General features: G+C 37.8%; 4 protein-coding genes across 8 annotated transcripts; 1 reads left to right on the forward strand and 3 right to left on the reverse strand.

Moving 5' to 3' along the window:
- Window positions 1-1223: 1223 nt before the first annotated feature.
- Window positions 1224-6059, forward strand: LOC137709144 (zinc finger CCCH domain-containing protein 18). Of its 5 annotated transcripts, XM_088689853.1 has the most exons (9): window positions 1669-1800; window positions 2069-2123; window positions 2987-3893; window positions 3974-4132; window positions 4257-4436; window positions 4823-4899; window positions 4988-5158; window positions 5243-5369; window positions 5490-6059. In XM_088689853.1, exons 3-9 carry the CDS (start codon window positions 3001-3003, stop codon window positions 5560-5562), a joined length of 1680 nt encoding a protein of 559 aa, XP_088545979.1. In that variant the 5' UTR covers window positions 1669-1800; window positions 2069-2123; window positions 2987-3000; the 3' UTR covers window positions 5563-6059. The 5 variants fall into 5 exon arrangements, with proteins under 5 accessions (XP_088545980.1, XP_088545978.1, XP_088545981.1 ...); XM_088689854.1 differs by lacking the exon at window positions 2069-2123 and having other exon boundaries at window positions 1224-1800; window positions 2606-3893; XM_088689852.1 differs by lacking the exon at window positions 2069-2123 and having other exon boundaries at window positions 1224-1800.
- A 1861-nt stretch (window positions 6060-7920) lies between these two features.
- LOC137708523 (uncharacterized) lies at window positions 7921-9785 on the reverse strand. The gene is made up of 5 exons (XM_068447619.2): window positions 9497-9785; window positions 9265-9335; window positions 9066-9146; window positions 8830-8873; window positions 7921-8225 (listed from the first exon to the last, which is right to left on the reverse strand). The coding sequence occupies exons 1-5, from the start codon at window positions 9534-9536 to the stop codon at window positions 8126-8128; spliced, it is 336 nt and encodes a 111-aa protein (XP_068303720.1). The 5' UTR covers window positions 9537-9785; the 3' UTR covers window positions 7921-8125.
- Window positions 9786-12251: 2466 nt separating this feature from the next.
- On the reverse strand, window positions 12252-15966 carry LOC137707962 (uncharacterized). The gene is made up of 2 exons (XM_068446913.2): window positions 15433-15966; window positions 12252-14776 (listed from the first exon to the last, which is right to left on the reverse strand). The coding sequence occupies exon 2, from the start codon at window positions 14661-14663 to the stop codon at window positions 12561-12563; it is 2103 nt and encodes a 700-aa protein (XP_068303014.2). The 5' UTR covers window positions 14664-14776; window positions 15433-15966; the 3' UTR covers window positions 12252-12560.
- A 4539-nt stretch (window positions 15967-20505) lies between these two features.
- LOC137709506 (F-box protein SNE) lies at window positions 20506-21394 on the reverse strand. The gene has a single exon (XM_068448592.2). It carries the CDS (start codon window positions 21253-21255, stop codon window positions 20785-20787), a length of 471 nt encoding a protein of 156 aa, XP_068304693.1. The 5' UTR covers window positions 21256-21394; the 3' UTR covers window positions 20506-20784.
- Between the last annotated feature and the right edge of the window lie 1064 nt (window positions 21395-22458).

Raw genomic sequence — 22458 nt, forward strand, 5'->3', positions numbered from 1 at the left:
CCTCCCCTCCATTTTCTCTGGCTGTTACTTTCCAAACCCAAAACTCTACCTCCCCTCACCTTTTCCCTCTGCCTCATTTCCTCATAATCCATCCCCACCCCATCCTTTGCTCTGATCTGCGGACTCTAAGCCAGATATGGTTGCCAAATTTATTTTCCTCCCTCATTTTCCCTCCCACAACCGGCACGTCGGATTTCCCTCGAGGCCAAGTGTTATGTGGCTACGGCCAAAGTAAGGGTATTTTACATACCCCTTTAGCCTCACCTTTTATCCATGTGTTACTTTGTTTGTATATATTTGCAGGGAATGGTTAATGTGTTTTGGATCCCGTGACTATCTCTTGATTCTACGTCTTTGGTGAAGAATTCTGAATGTGGTGTGCTTTTGGTTGCGGGTTGCTTCTTTTGTGCAGCGATATCTTGGTCAGTTTTACCACTCAGTCGTTTCCTTTAGTATTACAGCTGCTGGCATGACCTTTGTGGTGGTGACGATGGCGAACGCTGCTTTCTGCGATCAAAGATTAGGGATTTGGGTTTTCGTCTTTGCTTATTTAATTGGGTTGGGCTTTTATGATTTTGGTTTTCCCAATGTAGTTGGATTATTTTGCCTTCCTTTGTGTTGGCTTGTAACCTTCTTTGGATTTAATGAAATTTCTATTCAGATCAAAAAAAAAAAAAAAAAAAATACAAAGTACATTACAAATTCATTACTTTTAAAAAAATTCTTAAAAAAAGAGCAAAAACTCAACCACCAATCATGGAGAAGTGAACTGGATCTTCAAAGCGGGACCCACGTTTCGCCACATACGATTTGTGCACCCATGATGCGTAGGTCCCACAAAAAATTAATTATCTAAAGTGCACTGCACTCGGTCCTGTCCTGCGGTTACAATTTCACACAAAAAGACCTGAAAAAAGACAAACTGTAACTCGCTGCCACCTGCCAATCTGGAGACAGAACAAGAAGACAAAACAGAAACGTAGGGGGTCCTACGTGGGTCTACTGGCACATCCATATTTTCTTAAAAATTTGCTGAGGAAGCAAAATTAAAAAAATTAACTGAATATGTACTGGAGGACAATTTTGGGATTTCAGGTGGATGCTGTTTCGAAAATCCAGGCTCATTTTCCATAAATTTCCGCAAATTTCTGTAACGACAAGTTACACTACACCCTGTAATTTTTTAAAAATTAAATATATAATTTTTTAAAAAATTATTCAGCAGAACAGAGAAGAAGACACCATTGAGAATTTAGGTAAGAGTGAGAAACAGTAAGAGAGAGTAGAGTAGAGTGGAGAGGGTGGTGCTTAAATAATTTAAACATTTGAAAATATTATAATTCAACTCGATTGAATTAAACCCAGTTTTTAGTTTTTTTATTTATAAGGATTTCAAAAAATGAAATTGTAGTTTTTCATGTGTTTTTTTGAAGATTGTTTATTTGTTATGCTGTTTTGTGTATCTATTTACATAGTGTGTTGATTTTGAACTAAAGACAAGGCGCGTTCTCTCTCTCTCTCTCTAAAAGCCCTCTCTTCTATCCTTTCCGTCATTTTGCTTTTCTTCAGAATGTGTCCTTTCTGTTTCAGAGAAGAATTGGAATATAATAGCAGAAGAAGAAGATAAAATAGCAAAAAAAAACTCCACCTAGAGAGAGAAAGAGAGGAGAGAGAGAGAGGAGGAGGAGGACGGAGTGTGCAGAAGAATCAATTAATCTACGGCTGCTATGGAGGAGCAGGTGGATTATTGGTGGTGGTTCCTTTGACTTTGGTGGTTTCATCTTCTTCTCTAAAGATTTGGTAGGTTTGTTTGTTTAGATTTTTTTTTTTTTTTTTGCTTATTAATGGCTGCATACTTACCATTTCTTGCTGTTTTTGCTCCATTTTTATGCTTAATCATGGCCAAAGTTTTGGCCTTTTGACTTGGGTTTTTCTATAACTGCCTATCAAAATAAAATGAAAAAAAAAAATTGCTACCAACTTAAATCCTGTAATTTTTTTTATTATTTATTTTTGTGTTGCTTCAACTTCTTTTATGGTTTTGATGTTTCTGAAAATTTTGATGCAGGCAAAGGGTGTGGTAAAATATTAGTCTGGGGACATTTCTTTGTTCAGGAAATGATGTGAATAAATGGTTGTGTTTTTTATTTTATTTTATTTTAAATATGTTGGTTTTTACTTGAGTTTTATAATTTTTGCCTATTTTTTATTCTTTCTTTTTTAGAATAAAATTGAAATGGTTGGGTTCTCTCCTGGCTGGAAATCATATCTGAACAAAAGTCATGAACACTGGAGTTTTGTTCTTCCAAAAGTTAAAACCTTCACTTTCTTCTCCTTCATGCTTTTTAAGAGAAAAAAATTGAGGGAAAATACTAGAATTGGTCAGGAAAAGAATTTACTGCCTTTTTTAAATCCAGGCTCCGTGGTTAATAATAATAATAATACGTCTGCTGCTAATTGGAGAAATAAACGTTCCTTTTTGGTACTGATTTTCTTGGGTTCAATTCACCATCCTCATTTTCTGTTGAAATGTATCCTGCAATGTGTCCTCTTTTCAAATTTGAGGTTGATATTTTCGTGTTTTGTTGGTATAAATGGATGGCAGGGGCAATTTTGGTGACTGAATACGGTGACTAACAGATATAGAAGTTGCTTATGGCTGACTTGAACCAGCTAGATTACCTTTTTATTGGTCTCACTTAATAAGAGGTTTCTTACCCGAAATAGGGTTTTGGAATGCTGCTTGGAGATTACATGAATCTACTCCTAGACTCGGTTCTTTGTTTCACTAGATTTGCATCATTTTATGGTGTATGGTGACGAAGAAACCGATATCTTCTTTCATCCATGCATGAATTATTTTTGGGGCATATTTGGATTAATGACTAATTTTCTATATGCGTTAATCTGAGCTGTTATTCCTATCTGTTTGCGCATTTTCGGCCTTTTTAACAATGTAGGCTTGTATTGTACTTGTCTCGTGCAGTGTTGCAAGCTGAGATGGATTTTTCTGAGTCCACGAAAGTTGTGTACAATAGGATCCAGAAGATAGAGCCTGAAAATGTGTCCAAGATTATCGGTTATCTTCTGTTGCAAGACCATGGCGAGCGTGACATGATCCGACTAGCTTTCAGCCCTGATAATTTGATCCAGTCTCTGATTAACAAAGCGAAAGCTGAGATCGGGTTATGCAAACTGGCAGTGTCTGCTCCAATCTCACCTCAGATGAACCAAGGTCCTGTTTCCGACCTGCCTTTACAATTCACCCCTTACAGTCCACGACTGGTTTCATCTCCCGCAACCATTGGGGCAGCAAATCCATATAGGGAACTGTCTGATGATCAGCAACCACTGCAAGCCGTAGAGTTTGCTTCATCAGGGTACTCAGATTCAGTGATTGAAAATTATCGACTCCAAAATCGAATGCAGTTTCTGCCCGAGTTTTCAAGCAATTACTGTTATCATGAACCTGCATTGCGTATGAGAACCACTCGAAGGTCTCCAAGCTTGCCTGAATTTCCTGTTAAGGTTTGCCATTACTTCAATAAGGGGTTCTGTAAGCATGGAAGCAACTGCCGGTACTTCCATGGCCATCCCATGCCAGAAAGCTTTTCTCAGTTTTTGAGCCAAAACTCGAATGAGCTTTCAAATGATGATCACGCTGTCTCCCCTGGCTCCCTTGAAAAGCTAGAGATGGAAATAATTGAGCTTTTGAAATCTAGGAGAGGGTTCCCGATATCAATTGCCTCTTTGCCAATGAGGTACCATGAGAAATATGGGACGACTCTTCAAGCCGAGGGATACCTCACAGAGAGCCAGAGACATGGTAAAGCTGGCTACAGCCTGACAAAGCTTCTTGCTCGATTGAAGAACAGCATTCGCCTTATTGACAGGTAACTATTTGTTAATTGCTAAAGTTTTTTTTACATCATTTTTTGCTTGCTAGAAGTGCTTGACTCGAGTGGTTCTGCAGGCCTCACGGACAGCACTCAGTTATATTGGCAGAAGATATCCCAAAATATACTGGTGAGAAAACTGAACCCGGTGGGAGTATTGCTGGTTCTCGACAGATATATCTTACCTTTCCAGCCGAGAGTAATTTCACGGAGCAAGATGTTTCCAACTACTTCAAGTAATGCGACCAAAGAAATTCTCCCTTTCACTTTCTTAAGGAACTGTTCATTTGAATTCACTTTTACTTTGAATATTGGTGTACAAACATTTGATCGATTTTTAGTTTTATCTGTATTTTGTAGCAAATATGGGCTAGTTCAAGATGTACGCATCCCATGTCAACAAAAGAGGATGTTTGGTTTTGTCACCTTTGTTTATGCAGAGACGGTGAGGCAGATTTTGTCAAAAGGAAATCCTCATTTTGTATGCGGGGCTCGTGTGCTAGTGAAACCTTACAGGGAAAAGCCTAGGCTTGTTGACAGGTAAAACATTTTTATTTGTTCAAATTATCGTCTGTACTTCCAAACCAATGAACATCTCTGATCTTTATATCTACTCATAGTTACAGTTATGTAAGTCTTGACGTTGTTGTGGTCTCCATTGAACTTAGCCTCTGATTTTATTCCTTTTTTTTGCGTTATAGCGTGACTGATGCATCGTATTGTATAAGACCCTTCTTCATATACATTTTTACAGCAGGAGGGTGCTAATTGTAGTTGGTTTCCATTAATGCAGCCTAGCTTCCTGCTCTCAAATATTTTGGAAGTGGTTATGTTAATATCTGAATTATCTGCTTATGTGTTCCATGTCGTCTCCTCTATGGTTTTCTGCTAGTATTTAGACTTTTGAAATTTATGTCATCGTGCAGGAAGTTTTCGGATAAGATGCAGCATTCCATGTGCTACAATTCACATTTAATGGATGGAGATTCGGAGCTTCAAGCAAGTAGGCAAATTCTTCAGATAAATGCAATAACTATCTATTTTATGAAATAACCCATTAACTAATATAATCTAGTTGGCGTTTACAACAGTGCCCAGAGTTTGTGATAGCGCAAGATTTCTAAGGAAGCAGTTCATAGAGGAAAATGAGCAAGCACTCGAACTGGAGAGAACGCGTCTCTCGGAGATGCATCTAGCAGTTAAGCCGTTGTCCCATAATTTCTATTGTGGCTACTCGATAGATGACTTGAAGCATCCAGAAGGTATATCAAATGCAACTTCGCAAAGCTTATTTCTTGTTTCCTTTTGCACATTTTCGAGCTAATATTTTTTGGGTGGCACTGTAGCCCATGTAAAGCAAGCTGAGTTCCCATCCACCATGGAATTTGATTGTTTTCTGGATGTTTTGAATAATGGTTCCACCAGTGATGACAAAATCAGTCGCATTAACACTAATTGCAAAGATCAAGATAGGTACACACACCGTTGCTTGTTCACATTGAACTCATAGTACTTTTACCAATTTCTTTTTCATCTCGATTATTTTCTGAACATTCTCTTTCCCGTTTATACTTGGTTTCATGTACCATGCAGCAGTCAAGGAATTAACCTTCCAGAGAGCCCATTCGCGACTCAAATGGCGAGTGGTATATCAACAGTTACATAGGGGATTCAAACAAACAGTAAATTATAGAGAGGTAGAGGACTGGATTCATAGACTAAGTCTAATTGGTTTCGATACAGCAGGAGAGGCCTTCATCTTCTTCTACTTTCATTTCATTTTTACCTCAACTTCATCGGTCCATCAGCTAAGTAGAGAGAGTTCATACCAACTGAAGAAGAAGAAGAGAGAGATACAGTAGACAAGTTATGTTCTTCCCCAATGTTACACTGGGCGAAGGAGATCGCAAAGAAGAAAAGACAGAAAAGCTAATTTGTGACAAGTTTTTAAAGCTTTTTCTTTCTTGTTTTAGTATAATCACAGAGGATGCAGCAAGGAAGAGGTGGGTTTTTAGAAGTGACTGAGATATAGTTTGGTTTACTTGAAGAAGAAGAAAGTAGTAGTAAAGATATGCATGTATGCAGAGTAAAGAAGAAAAGGTGTAGAGATCTCTGCGGCATAAACAAATTCTAATAATTTATACAAAGTTTCTATTTACGTCACTACATATGTTTCAAAATTCCATGCACTATATGGATGATGAGATTTATACATATAGAACATTTCTACAGTGCGGTTTAATCACACATTTTTAAAATATAGATATGTTGTCGATGTTGATATTGTTGATACTTTAACCTTACACAAAGATTAACCACACTCTACACACAAAGGTTAACCACACTGTAGAGGTACAATATATATTAAAAAAATTGTTCATAATTTAATTTTGTTTGGGGTGAAGGGTAGGCCATGTTTATACCCATAATTAAAGGAATCAAAAGGTGGCGTAATTAATTATATATTATGGTATTTTTGAGCTTAACGGTTCTTGCATCATTTTGTTTTTCCTGCAATTAGTATAACCTTTTTCTTCAAAAGAAACATCTCTGTCTTGGTGTAGTTGTTGTAAAGCAATGGAGTTTATTGGGAAATTAAGCTTTTGTTAATGATCATTAAGCTTTTTTAACGAGAGATTAGGGTTTTAAAATTGCATGTCCTAAAAGTGGAGGAATGTGGTGCTTGATAAATGCGATTGCACCGTTCTCTTTCTTTCTGGTTTAAAGACAGAAATGGGACCTGGTTTTGATTTGTTTGAGATTTGTAGGACCCTATAGTTATATGACCCTTCATTGTTGAGCTAGGGCACCAAAAGATATTGAGCTGTAAATTTGATATTTTCATGTAATATACAGCTAATATTCATAAATCTCTAAACTCCAAAATTGCTTATAAATCCCATGTGAAACAAAATTTCAAGGATGTGAAAAGATGTGTAGTTGCAACTTGCAAGTGATAGCATATCACCTCCTCTTTACAATGAAAATGAGGGGATTTTTTATGGTGCTCCAGAGTATGAGATATGTCGAACCTTTTAACCATTAGATATTTGGTCAAAACACAAAAATCAATATCTAACAGTTCAAAACTTGGTGTATTTCATACACCGGAGCACCCTAGAGTGGGTAACTTCCAAAATTGGCTTTTCCTTGACATGTCGCCTGTAAATCAAATGGAGTGTTCATCGTTACACTTGATGTTATGTGCTCGAATCTCCCTTCCACGAATATCCAATTCATCGGTCGCAACAAGTAAAGATTTTTGCATGCAACCAAAATATGTCCTCGTTTTCTTATAGTACTCGTCACTATGTTACGCGATGCCTACTGTAGGGAATTGAGGATATACATCCCGCTACAAGATAGATTTTCACGAAAACAAGGATGTTCGTGACTTGGCACATTAAATTCCGAAGGTGGTCCATAAGGTAAGCCAAGACAAATCAAGTATTTTGGGTGGCACTGATTATTTTGTCACATGATTTATGGGGAAACAATGACATTGAAACTACCAGATTGGGGAAATCAGAGAATTTGTTAGTGAACAAGAAAGCAGTTACGGCACTTCGTCCAACCCTCTACTTTTTGCTCGATCTGCTTCTCATCTTCTACTTTGTTCTTCCAAAGCTTTCTGTAAATTGGGAAAATGGAGCAGAAAATTGTGCACACCACTGGCCCGACGTTACAAAACATAAGGTGCTTTATCTTCTTTTTTTTTTTTCCTCAACGAAAAAATTTATGTGTTTGAACATATATATGGATATAAAATTTGTCAATCTACGTGACGAAAGCTACAAAATTACTGTAGAGTAGAAACCATACAGTAAAATGAAAGAAACTAGCAAGGGGTTTTCTTTTAGGTACTTTCATGCAACAGAGGTGCTATTGTTTGAAAAATTATAATGCATGACAGAGCGTGATTGACCTGAGATGCTGTCACGATACCATTTTGCGTGGATTTTAGGCTTAAAACCTACGAATTATCTAATTTGCATATACCAATAAATGGAAAGAATTATACACGTACATGCAAAAGAACATAAAATACCACCGAGTAGCACAATCCGTACATTGATATACATGATGCATCATTGGGCAATTACTTAGTCCTAGCCTTCTAGGGCAACTTTGAAATTCAAGTAAGGTGCATTCGGATCTATGTGCAGGACCATCATAGATTGTGAATCCAACAACATAAGTTGTACAGGGATCCATAGCAGTTGGAGTTCTTAAAATAGCAAGCTGCCCCAAGCAGCGATGAAAGCAAAGCCACCGAAAGGGGCCAACGTAGAGTACTTTCTATCTTCGAGTAATGCCACAGTATAACACCTGCAAAAATCACATCATTTCAACCAGCATTAACCTCTAAGAATGTGAATACAGTGTAAGAACTTCCATGAATATTGTTTCCTCAGAGAAAACAGCCGGAAAAGGTCCCCCAGAATGATGCATAGACTCCGTACTCAAGGCAATAGCCTCAATGTACAGTTTGCCAAATGCCAAGCCTTGAGAACCTAGCAAACAAGGACTTGTGGAGTCCAGAAGCGAAATATCGACACCCTACAGATTGTTAGAATTGCAATATGCATGTACCGTAACTGTGCCAATTAACAGTTTAATACATTTATCCGTCTAGAACCCCTGTAACTCATAGGGTATAGGTTATGCCATACCGACAAACTAAAATGATTCGAACTCTTGCATAAATCATACAAAAAGGGCAACTTCATTGGAAGTGATATTAACCATAGGCTAGTTCTGTGATCTCAATTGCATCCTAACAAATAACAATGTAAGTGCTCTTACTAAAAAATTCAGATTCAACTAGCTTCATTTTGCAAAGAAACTCAAATCGTGAATGGATCTTTTAACACGAAAACAAATTAAACCATGTGATTGAACAAAAAAGAAAGTGCAGAAGAATGACACTTACGTCCCGGAAAATGCGAGTATACCAGTAGTCAAAAGGCCTCCAAACTGCCAAAAAAAGATGAAATTAGCATATGTACTCACATACGAATTTGCAGACGAGTAACTGATTAACAAACATCACATAATACGAAGTTGAGCAAACATCACACATGCCCAAATGTCACGATTCAGACCTTCAGATCACGGTTTGAATTCAACGCAATGTAAGTTGATAAAGATCTAAACATTTTAACTCACAATGGTGGGGTTCTTGGTGATAGGGGCAGCAAGAAGAGCTGCCGTGTGAACCAAATGGTAGAGAGAAGCTGTGTGCCAAACCTACCCATAATTTGCAACGTAATTAAATCCCAGAAAACTTAAAACTTTCAGATAAACCATGAAACATATGAGATAAAATCAAATGGGCAAAGATTAAAAATTAAAACAGATGATGAACCTCTTTGTAAGTTGGGTTTTTGGGTTTGAAGCCATGGGCGCCATATGTACCCAACCCAAGAGCTGCCATTCCTGTTTTCCAATCAAATTCACGAATTGGGTTTTATCAGATTTGAATAATTTGATAAAAGGAGACTGATCTGATACAAATTTATACATACATATATACATGCAGTTACATACGCGATTTCACAGTGACTGTAATTTCAGAAAAAAATTACAAGGGTAGATACCAGAGAGGGCGGCTACTTTGTGCCACACTTGAGGATCCATTGTTGGGTTTGATTCTTCTTCTGTTGCTGGCTTCTCTTTCAGTGCCTCTCACTCACTTTCAGGCGGTGGTTGTGGAAAGATGTGGACTTGTTAGTCTAGAGGAGTGGAATAGAATACCGAAGTTCCCAACCCGAACCGAAAATAACCTGAAGCCGAACCGAAAATGTCCCGAACCATTCGATGCCCGATCCCAAAAAGTTCGGTGCAGGATTTGGGATCCTATATCCTTTTGGTTGGTAATCCTGAACCGAACCGATTAATATTTTAATATGATTTTATATATAGCTGAATTAACAATAGTTATTAGATTAGGTTGACATTGAATCTTAACGTTCATAACCACATCAAGTGGCATAGTAGTAAGGGTGAATATTGCTACTCTCCAATAAATAAATAAATGCGGGAAGTTCTGGGTTCGATGCTCCAAGTTAGTGAGTCTGATTGACTGTAGCCACAGGTAGAGTGAAATTCCTCATAGCATCTTTGTGCTAAAAAATGATGGATAATCATGACTTGCCACCAGTTGTCCCTTTTTCAAATAAAAAAAAATCTCAATCGTTCGTACCTCACTTCCTCACAGACCCCTCATACTCTTAGCTCTCTCTCAACCTTTGAAGACAAGTCCAACAACCTCTTCTCCCTCCAAAAACCCCAACCCCTCCTCATATCTTTCTAGTGCTCAATTGTCGCCAAGAGATGTTACGTCGTGGCCAAGTTACTTACTTCTCACCAAATCGTCTCTTAGAGGTTCCTGATTCTAGATTCGGTTCAGACCCTGAACTTCCAGAACAAGCTCTCAAGGGACAAGGATGGGTTGGGTGTGGCGCGGTTGGTGGCTTGAAAAATTAAGAACATCAAGGTGGTGCTCTGCGTGATATGACGCAATTCAGAGCTTCGGTGTTGTCCATGATCAAGTCCCACATCTTCCTTGCCTTTGATTTTGAATTGAACATTGATTCTGGTGGTGAGGGTGATTGGTTTGGGATTCGGTCTTTGGGTTTTGGTTCGGGATCCTAACCCAACCCACCCTAGAGTCTATGTTCCAAAACATAGTCGTTTTCAATTCTTTTTTTTTTTTTTTTTTTTCTCTTTTCTTTTGATAGTTGTGAAATTGGGATCAGGATCTTGTCCAAATTCTAACCATGCAGACCATTTGGATCAAATAATCACAGTCGTTCACGTAAAATAAATGCGGCTAAGATCACTCTTCCTCTTGTCTCTCCTTCATTACATCTGCATCTCTACCATTTTTAGCTTTTTGGCTATGGTGTCTGAGTCTGAGTGAATTTTATACAAGTTCAAGTTGGCTCTGCTTCCTATGGGGTTACAATGCTTATAACCAAGATTGAGTTCATGGCAGAGATGAAGTGTTACAGTCTTGGTAATCAATTTGGCAAGTTTGTTTTCTATTTGCCAACGCCAAATAGTGAATAAAACAACATAATCCTTCCACGTTCCCAGATCAGATCTCACATTCTCTCTCCACTTCCACATTCATTGATTCTGGTGGTGAGGATGATTGGTTTGGGATTCGGTCTTTGGGTTTTGGTTCGGGATCCTAACCCAAACCAACCCTAGAGTCTATGTCTCAAAACACAGTCGTTTCAATTCTTGTTTTTCTTTTTTTTTGATAGTTGTGAAATTGGGATCAGGATCTTGTCCAAATTCTCTGCATGCAGACTATTCGGATCAAATAATCTGAGTCGTTCAGAGTCTGAGTGAATTTTATACAAGTTCAAGTTGGCTCTGCTTCTTATGGGGTTACAATGCTTATAACCCTGATCGAGTTCATGGCGGAGATGAAGTGTTACAGTCTTGGTAATCAATTTGGTAAGTTTGTTTTCTATTTGCTAACGCCAAATAGTGTATAAAACAATCATAATCCTCCCACGTTCCCAGATCAGATCTCACATTCTCTCTCCACTCCACCACCACCACTTAATGATTCCTAACCATTGAATCACCCACTGCAAATTTTGCAAACCAACGACTCATCCATGGCGATCCTACAAAAATTCAAGCTCTTAGCCATCGCAAGACCTTTTTTTCACCTGCATGGATCGTCGTCGTTTATCTCGCTAGACCAATTTCTCATAATCTCCCCCATCGACGACGACAATCGTGGCTGTGAAAATGGTGGAGTGCGGTGGACTCTGAGAAAATGGTGGAGATGAAGACGTGAAAATGAGAGATAAGAAGAAGAGTGATATCAGCCGCATGATTCTATGTGAACGATTGAGATTTTTTGATCTCGGGCATCTAACCACTGAATCATCCACCGTTCGGCGGGTGAGGGGGTCTTGCGGCGGAGGAGGTGAATGACTAGGCTGGCCGACGGGATCCGTGTAGGGATTCTGCGATAGGGCATTGAGTTGCAAGAGCTTGAAGTGGTGGATGATTCAATGGTTATAAATCATTAAGTGGAGGTGAAATAGAGAAAGAAGGTGAGATCTCATCTGGGGAGGGTGTGGGAGGGTTAGGATTGCTTTATTCACTGTTTGGAGTGAGCAAATGGAAAGCAAACTTACCCAATTGATTACCAAGACCTTAGTGCGTCTCTGCCATGAACTCAATGTGGGTTGTAAGCATTGTAACTCCGGAAGAAGACTTGAACTTGGACTCCATAGCTGAAAATGGTGGAGATGCAAATATAATGAAGGCGAGAGAAGAGGTAGACTCATCTCAGTTAGCAAGAATTCAGATTAAAAGTAAAAATTGCCCAATTAAATAACTGTTGATTTCCCAATCTGTCCTGAATAAGGTGTTACAACTCTCCTGGACAAGTCACAAAACAACTATGAGCGTAATCATGTAAAACAAATCAGTCATTAGACTCTGAAACTGTTGTCACAAGTTTTTACTGGGTAAACATAGCACCCCTAAAATCATTTGAGGTTTATGTTGCTCTGGCCACTTGCCAAAGGGTGACATATTTGTACAGTTAAAACCTACATTTTGTCTGAAGAATGCTACAACGAACAACTCCCAAGTAACTCCTGCTTCCCTGGTTTTAGCATGTTTTGCTTAAGCTTCGGTTTCCACCGCAGCGTGAAGAAGCTCGTCAGGGGTTGCTGCTGGATCAAGATCCCAGCACTTACCGGGCAGGTTACTCTCTTCTCCCTTGAGTAACCATGATGGCACCTGGTGCGAGAAGCGTAGCATCTCTCTTTTTGGAATCCATTGGATGGCCGCTTTGTCCGTATTGCTTTGGTATACTGTCTTGAATCCAGCCAGTTTCACAAGGGGGGATACACAGACACCAAGATCTTCGGAGTAATCATCAAGAACTTCCACCATTATGTACTGGTGCCTCACTTCAGCTGGAGTTGATCTGTCCCAATTTTTTGACCAGTTTCGATACATAGCCCAAATGTCTCCGCTTCTGGGGTATATCCGAACACAGCCTCCTCTGGCTGCTTTCTCCCGGCTCAAAACATGAGAGAAAATGTTAACATGCTCAATGACATCAAGATTCCGTGCCCTAAAATTTCCACAGGATTTGGTAAACCCACAATCTAGCCAGTTCACGGACCCGAATTCACTATCAGTTTTAGAGCCCAAGTAAGTAATGACTAACTTGAATGGTTTTACCGAAACCACTTCACGAATCAGACAGTACAGGCGAGGCATACCATCTTCTTCATCATACAAAGCCCAAATTTGCTTTGGCTTGAAAGATTCCTCTGACCTATCTTTATCAAAATCATGGAAGTCAGGGTCGGGGACAGTTATGCAGAGAGGCTCAGTATTCTTTATCTCTAATTTCTGTGCTTGTGCAACTTCTGGTTGACGCACTTCAGCCTCTCTTTTTGTGTTCTTTACAGCAGCTGCTGCTTCTGATGCCAACTTAAACTCGGCCAATTTCTTCAAAATTTCGGTTCTTGCCTTTTCAAGCAACAACTTCTTCGTATCAAAAGCCGGTGCCATGGAGCAACGTCTAGTTGGAAGTTCCCCTGAACTAAGAATTTTCTGATCACTTCCAATACTCCCATTTCCATTGGCTAGTTTTGCTTCTAAAGCAGATTTTGATACTTTTTCATCGAGCCCATTTCTAAAACTTGCTCCCACAGTAAGTTTCCTTCTCTTATCCCGTCCATTGCTCTTAGATTCAGGTGGCTGATTACAGCTAGCAGGCACGGTCAGATCCGCTTTAGCCACAACATTTGTAACAGAACGTTTTCCATTCACTCTTGATTTCACCTTCTCTCTAGCTTTCTTAACATTTCCATTTGACTGATAAACAGCATCAGGGGATATAGCCGATGACCCATGAAGAGCTGCAACACCAGCTGAGGTTCCGGAATACGAGTTCCACTGAAACGACATATTTGAAGTATATTCATACCCATGTCCAGAATGAAAACCTGAGACCCCGTTTCCTGGGAAAAAGGTACCCTTGCTTGGAACATATGTAACCCCATCAAATCCATGATTCCCATACCCATTACTAGGCACATAAGGCCAAGGACAAGGAGTATAAGGAAAAGAACCATTTGCTGGGGCTGCCCCAGATTCCACAGCAATGAAAATGCCTCGGCAGTTTTTACATGAAAGTCTTTTGTTCACATACTTACGGAGATACTCATACTGAACCTTGCAAGAAGTGCAGACGGTCCAGAAAGTGTCAAGTCTACTATGAGATACTGATGAACTTGAACAATTGTTGAAACCTTGAACCCCACCAGCGTGAACTGAAGACAAATTGGGCTGATTACCTGTAGCTGCCAATTGTTTGTTTCTCTGAAGATCGTACAACCTTCTCTTGGCAGTGTCGGACAACACAGTAACTGCTTCAGAAACAAGTTTGAAAGCCCCATCAGCTCCCACGCATTTGTTCTTATCAGGGTGGAGCAACACAGCCATCTTTTTGTACTGCTTCTTGACTGCATCTTTACTTGCAGAAGGCTTCAGTCCAAGAATTTTATAATGATCCATTTCACTATAATATTTTGCCTCAGAAGCAACATAAACTTCAAACGTGGCTAGCATATGAGATATGCCCTCAAGTTCCGGGTACAGTGATTTAGCTTTTACTGCATAAGCGAGAGCACCTGTGAAATCTTTCTCAAAAAATCGCTTCTCAGCGGTCTCCTTCACTTTAAGAGCCTCCTCTATGTTAACTTCCATGGAGGAATAGAGATCACTTAAAAACCAAAAATCTCGAAACAGAATCTACGACCACCACACTATGCTTAACTGTAGAAATAGCTGAATTCTCATATGTAACCACATTTTCATTCCTGCAAAAGATAAAGTAAGAATCTTTATGAGTATCAAACGTCAATATTTTTTCTATTAGCACTGTGACTGGCTAAGCCATTCAAATTTCTCTAATTAAGACTTATTAATAACCATAAATGCAGAATCATTTAGGAAAAAATAATGCAGAAATCATTTACCAAACTAAAACAAAATTCAAGTTCAAATCTCAACCAAGATTTGCGTTCGAATTAAGTTTTTTCATCAATAAAGCTACCGTTTTCGTCTCAAATAAAAAATATCAACCAAGAAGCAATGCCAATCAATTCAACACTAACCCAATTACCAAAACGGCTTATAATTGTCAAGATTTGACCTTTTTTCACAAACAACAAAATTACGATCCATGTAACATAAATGCAATAAAATCAAGATTAAATTTTCCTTCATTTTCCTCAGTTTTTTCTCGGCAGCCAAACACCCTTAAGCCAGGTACCAAAACAGAAGAATCTAGCCCTTCAAACCCACTAACAAGCATGCACATCAGCTCAATTTTCCAAATCCAGCCACAAATTCCACTAAATTACACAGCTTTTCAGACATGCACAGCTATCGAAATCCAAAATCCAGTATATTATTAACCCAGATTAAAAATTCAGCACAAAATCAAAGCAAACAGTAAAAAAAATTGACTCACTGAAATTTGAGCTGAATGAAGGTGAAGAAAACCCAGATCGCCACGTGTACTTGGAAGCTCAAGCAAAATCAGGAAAGCTCAGCTAATTGCAAATCTCACCGTATCGAAAGCACAAATCACTAGAGAAACTCATTTTTAATAACCCTAAAGTGCAAAGAAAGTTTACCAAACAGTAAAATTTCTATTTTTTAGGGTTTGTGATGCGAAATCGGGTGTTTGGGTAGGCGGATTTGGGGCTGGGATGGCCGAATGCGGCGATTGACGGCGGGGAATTGGCGATTCCGTCGATATAGGTGCCGGAGATTTGGACAGGATTTATTTTTGGTAATAAAATGGTTTGAATTTTTTTTTTAATTTCGAGTGAGAGTAAACAGTGTGTTAATAGTATTTAATGGTGGGGTTGCTATTTTGCGCTGCCGTGCGTTATGGGCGTTACTTTTTTCCGTTGGATTTGAGGAGTGTTTGGTAGTGGGCAGAAGAAGTAGACTTTGGATTAAGCTAATTGTTTAATCAACTTATTTGGCTGAGATTTGGTAATGGCTTCATTTGATTAAAATCCCTGATAAATGATTTTGCATGACAAGAATAATTTTTCCACACAAGCAGTTTTATTTTCCGCAGACCCATCTCAATTTTCGATCGTTGAATTATGATTGAAGAAAGTCAACGGCTAAAAATTAATAAGGGTGTGTAAAAAATAAAAATAAGTGTGTGAATAATATTATTCCTATGAAAATTGTGTAAAGTTGTTGATATTCGTCATTGTATGTGTAGTACTAAATAACCAAAAAAATCTCAAAATTTTGAATTTTAACTACTATGTTAATCAAGTGTTAGAACGTATATACATTTTACCACATTGACAAAAAATAATGATACCTATGCACCTTGGGGCATATTCGACTTCCATCTATTTACCTCCTCACAACTAACAATTTAACCTCATTCTCTAATTGATGCTTCAATCCATAGTCGGTGGTGATATAGATCAAATATATTCGGTTGGCGTATGTTGTTTAGCTTCGCCTTGGTGGTTTTTGTCAAAATTACTTTCAACCTCAATCATAGAATACCAAGTATTGTTACAACGTTGTTTACTTACAGGGAACGAGATATTTGGATTATTCTGGTTCTTGACTTCCTTGCATTTTAAACAAATGTGTGTTACACAGTAAAATCTGTTATCAAATACTTAAAATCAAGAATCATATCAATTCTTAACCATTCGTTCTCTCTCTTCCTAATTCATGACTTCCCTAATCCCACAAAAAAAAAAAAAAAAGCCATGAATATTTGTTGAGGACCTTTTGATCAAGCAGAACTTGGGGTTTAAGATGCTTAACTCCTCTAGTTCGTTTTCGGCATCAGGCCCTGAGATACCTTGAAAGAAAAGCGTGTCTTAGGAGATATTCTAGATAATTCAACAACTCTCATTAACAATAATTGAATAATTATAACAACAAATTATAATTTGCTTGAGTGATGCGTGGTGTGGGAGTTGAAGGCCCACTAAATTGATGTGAGAGAGATATTGTTGATGGTTGCTGGTTTTGAAGTGGCTAATTAGGGTTTCTAATGGAGGGTAATGTAAAGGGTAAGGGAGGCTTATGACAAAGGTCAGAAGGAAAGAAATGCTAAATCTCATGATTTAGGGTTTTCCAGCACTTTAATATTGCTTGCTCTGCTTGGTTCATCCCCCCATTTAAAGCGTGCTGAAGGCTTCAATTTATAAACGGGGGAATTCCTCAAAATCCTAATTGGACAATACCTTGGTTTTCTCTGTTCTTTTTGTTTTGTTAAAGTCTTCCCTTTTTTTGCTATTTAGTACTACGATATGGTAATATTTCTCTTTCACTTATGAGTGAGAGGTCTTACGTTCGAATCTCGTGGATAACGAATTCAATACCAAATTAGGTTGCCTATTGTATGACTTAGCCGAACTCCCCTCCTCCTAGAAGTAGTCCATGAGTTTGTCCACCATCAATTATTTTGGTTATTTGTGAAAAATTGTGTTAAGTAAGGACTAAAATGGCAAAAATACCCTCAATTTAGTAAATCATTAGCTAAAATGATTTGACAAAAAATTTCGGCATTTTATCCTTCTTTAATTGAGATTTTTCATTGAGGACTAAAATGATTAATGGTGAACAAATTTATGGATCATTTCTATTGATTTCAAATCTCAAAAACCAAAAAAGAGTTATGATAATTTCAAGAACAATTTTGGTTGATTTATTTTTTTTCACTCTACGCATGAATTTAGCTTTGTTTGCTATGAATATATAATGATTGAGCTAATCGGGCTTCTAAGCGAAATTTTTTTGGACCCTAACGACATTTAGTTTATTGTAATTACTTTTGGTGTATTGAAACGGAGAAATGCCCAACCACATTCCATTGTTGGAGTTTCATTTGTCATCGATAGCATCCACAGCTATCACATATCATGTTTTTTTTTTCTTCTTTTAGACTAGCTAACACATATCATGTTAGTTAGCATATCAAGTAGCTCTTTGTAACGTTGACGTGATAATTCATATATGATTCTTTCTTTACTTGGCTCTTTGGTGAGATCAAAATTTTTGCATCCAAAATTGGTGTGACATATCTGTTACACCAATTGATATTTGATATGTATTAAATTTATGACAATAAAATTAAGAAAAGTTAAGTTTATAAATACACTTCAGATATTAATTTGAACAACATAAAAATCACACTCATTTTGAATGCAGAAAATTTCATCTCCTAATTATATTTGGTCAAGATTGTTTTAAAGAATAGTGTTACTAATTCATATTTGCTGAACCCTTTTGTGGATGTGACATTTTCTACTTCAACATCCATACCTTTACCTTACATGTTGGGTCAAAATTGGAATTCTACTACAAATAACAATAATTTTGACTCTCTCTCTCTCTTGGGTTACCTTAATATAGTAAAAATGTAAAAATTCAATAGTGAATTATTGAAAATGAGTTAGTACGCATGAATTGAGTAGAGGTCTTGACTGTAATTCCACAATAGTAGTTACCAATATTCTAGATCAAAATTGCAAGTCACTCTTTATCACAGTGGTAGAAATATATTGAATTTTTGCATAATGACGTAATTTTGAACACCATCAATGACTAATAATCTAATATTTAATCTAATAAAGTCTTATCATTACAAAAAAAATAAAAATAAAATAAAAAAAGATTATATCCTAAAGCAAAATTTATTTATACTACGGATGGGACTACACCACACCACAGTTTGTCAGGTGCTTTTTTCTTTTTCCTTTTTTTTTTTCAATTGATATTTATTCTTCTTCTTTTGCCCCATGAATTTTGTCTGGTATTAAATTGAAATCTTTTAGGACAGATACCCAACCTTTCAAAATGATATATTCTATCTTCTACCTACCCACCACCGGAGCGGATCCCTTTCCACCCAGTCTATCAAGACCACAAATCTGGAATTTTAGAATTTGATCCAATGATTACAAACAGAAATCCACTTTAAAAATGATAATAACTTTAACCGTTGGATCAAATTTTAAAGGTCTGGATTTGTGCCCTTGGTGAACTTGGTGGAAGAAATCCATAGAAGATCCCTTTCCACCACCAGAAAGAGATCCTCTCCGAATCTCTTACTCCAAAGGCCACAGATCAAGTGATTTGGACCTTTGAAATTTGATCCAACGGCTAAAAATTATTATAACTTTTAAAAGTTTTTACTAACTTTTCTGTTTTTTGCCGTTTGATCAAATTTCAAGGGTCAAATCACTTGATATGTGGGCTTTGGCTAGTCCGACTATTTAACATCGAGAACTATATCTAATATTGAGAAGCACATCAACAGTTTAATGATGTGCATTCTTTTGGCCATTCAGGTCAAATAGTACGCCAAAGCAAAACCGATATCTCTAAAAAAATGCGTCCGTAGAAATTCAAACTCGAGTTGAGAATTCCAAACTACTTTGAGATTGTCATGTGATTATATGTTTATTAATTACTAGAAGTTTATTAGGTGTAAATCTATAAATGAACAGGTGTAGTGATCTTGATGGTACATGTGTCAAGATCCTATAGCTTGTGTTAGTTAGAAGCTTGCTTAGCTGTTAAGATTACTCAGCTATTATAAATAGCAAGAAGGCCAACAATTGTAACTAATCACCACAGAAATGAAAACCAGCTTTTATACTTTCTCTATCTAAATTTTATGCTCTTCAATTCCTTAGTTCCTAAGCTTTTGCTGCCTAGTTAATAAAGTTTACACAATAGAAAATCTAATATTATTTTACTGATTAACTTGTTGGTCATTCGATTTATAGCCTACGTCTTTCTCTACAAACATGACAGTGTTACGATCACACTACTACGAACCCGACATGACTCGCCCATGACTAGCAGATTTAAATGCATTAAGCCATCTAGGGATTTGGAAATGAGGTAAAGGAGGGCTGGTCGGAAATTGGAGTGAGAAGGGTGTTAAAGTAGAGAAAATGAAACATCATGAGTCAATGATCACATATTTGTTGGACCACCCAGTAGATTAGGCTTGTTCAGTCTCAATCACCCGTTTTGTGGCCCATATCTCACTTTACAACGGACACAGACTCTAAAACAACTGATCAACAATGCCCAGTTGCTAATTTGCTAGGGAGAAGAATTGGTTCTTTGTGGCCTACCATGCTGAACATAACGTCTTCTCACAAGCTTGTCTTTTCAAGTCAAAGGGACTTCAGCACTTTCTAGCATGCCGTTGCACAACTAGGGTTTTTGCGATTGTATTGGACGGTTTCGAACTCTAAATATATATTCTTACTTATCGCTCTACTTACTCTTACTACTGTGTTGACTCAAATGACTTAATATTTGATAAAGTATCATAAATAAAATAAAATAAAGAACAATCGTTTTCATTTGGAGTGCATTTGTTTGGGAATCTGCTTGCCAATAGAAACAAAAGGAAAAGAGGATCCACTAAATTTTGGCACTACCCACTTTTTTTGTCTAGACGTGCTTAGGCTCCCAAAGATTCTGAGTCCCAGTTTATTTAAAAATAAATCAGAAGCAAATATAACAATTTGTTATAATAAAATTACAAGAAACTTATTATTAAACATAGGAATTAGGTACTGCCGATGTCAAAAATTAAGAAATTAAAAAATAAAATGAAATAAATAAGTTGGTTCTACCTTCTTACCTTTTTCCCCTCCAAAATAATAAATCGTCACAATTATTTAGTAACCCTAGTAGTAAAAATATAAAAAATCATCATTTTTTTATAAATAAAATCGATATGTATACTACTGTTACTCTCACCGGGACCCACTACAGTCAAAAGTGCTCTAAAGTCAACGAATCACACATTTACGGTGTTGCAGAGGAACATGAGAGAAGATGCGGATGCATCCCCGCCACCACCGCCGCCGAGCCTCCCGCTTCTCTCGTAGTAATCAACGCAGAACAGAGACAGAGAGAGCTGAACCTCGTGCCGAGTCCAGACTCTTCTGACCATGTCCGAGTCGCTGAGTCGACTCAGAACAGGGCGTACGCAGACCATGTAGAGCTTCTTGTAGCCGCCGAGGGCAACGACGACAGGTTTCACGGAGGAAGGAGGGGGAGATGAGACGTGGCGGAAGCATAGATGCTCCCAGAGGGAGTCGTTGCGGGCGACGGTGGACCAGAGGCGGCAGACGCAGGCGGCGACGCCAAGGGAGGGGCCATCGAGGCGTTTGAGGATTTCGACGAGGATGTCAATGTGGTCGTTGATGAAGAACTCGGATCTTTTCTCTTTACTTTCTCGTGATGATGTGTTTTGGTTTTGATCCATGGTGGTTTTTGGTGGTGTTATATGGTGGCGCTAACTTGCTAGGTGATGCAAACTACACTTGCACCAGAGAGAGATAGAGAGAGAAATGAGAGAGAGAGAGGAGAATAAGTGATGAGAGACTAAAGGGTTTATATATTTATATAGGCCTGTGCATGAAATGGGTGTAGTTTGTAGCTGTTAAGGGGTTTTGACTTGTGCATGAGAGAGAGAGAGAGAGTTTTCTTTTGGTTTTTAGGGTTGAGGTTGTTTGATCAACATATTGTCAATACTGGTCAATATCCATGCATGAGATATTGTAAATTAATACTATCGATAGCATGTAAAAAAAAAAAAATTTAGCTAAGCAATAATATTTTGAGTCATCAAATTTGTTCACTAAATAATGTATCAGTATATATATTGATAATTTACTTACAATACACACATAAATTGGATGAATGTGTTTGGTGTCCCTCCCTAATAGTACTCTTGGCTATATTTTTTGGTTGACGAGAAATTTTAATTAATTAAATAAAAGAAATTAAGTTTAATTAATTAAGAAAAGGAGTTGAAACTTTGGGCTGGAGTGGGAAGGCTGGGGTACGTAGTGTAAATGTCAAGTGTGGGTATCGAGGGAAGAGAGAAGGGGCCAAAGGAAAAGTTCCAAGGCACAAATAACTGGAAACAATGCTGACTATTGTTTTTTGGGGTTAAGTAGCTAGATTTGTTATTTGTTGTTTGTTGTTTTTGTTGATTTTATATTTGTTATTGTGTGTGCAGCAGTGAATACTTCAAGACTTTGGTTTTAAGGCCGTTGTGTCAGTCCATGGTTATTGCTTCGCCGTGTGTGTTCGTCTACTTTAACCTAGCTTGTGGACCATAGAGTACGTAGGGTAGTAGCTAGGGTTTTGTAGATGGTGTGTCTGTGAACAATTCTGAGTACTAATATAAGAACCCTAATTTTAATTTCCTAGCCTCTAACTGTTAAAAGCGAACCCTGCGAAGGGATCCATACATTCATCAATTATTGATGTAGTTCTTCACTCGCTCACATACGATTGCTTATGTCATTATCTAAAAAGATGTGTACCTTGTAGTCTTCTTCAAATAAACGCATCCATATACGATTGACGGTAACATTATCTTAACAAGATTTATATGTTTTGTAGTTGTAAAAAAATAAAAATAATCCACTCTCACTAAATTGTGATTTGCTTATTAAGT

This window comes from Pyrus communis, chromosome 17 (genome assembly GCF_041283825.1).
Source record: "Pyrus communis isolate YQ-2024b chromosome 17, ASM4128382v1, whole genome shotgun sequence".
Classification (NCBI taxonomy): domain Eukaryota; kingdom Viridiplantae; phylum Streptophyta; class Magnoliopsida; order Rosales; family Rosaceae; genus Pyrus; species Pyrus communis.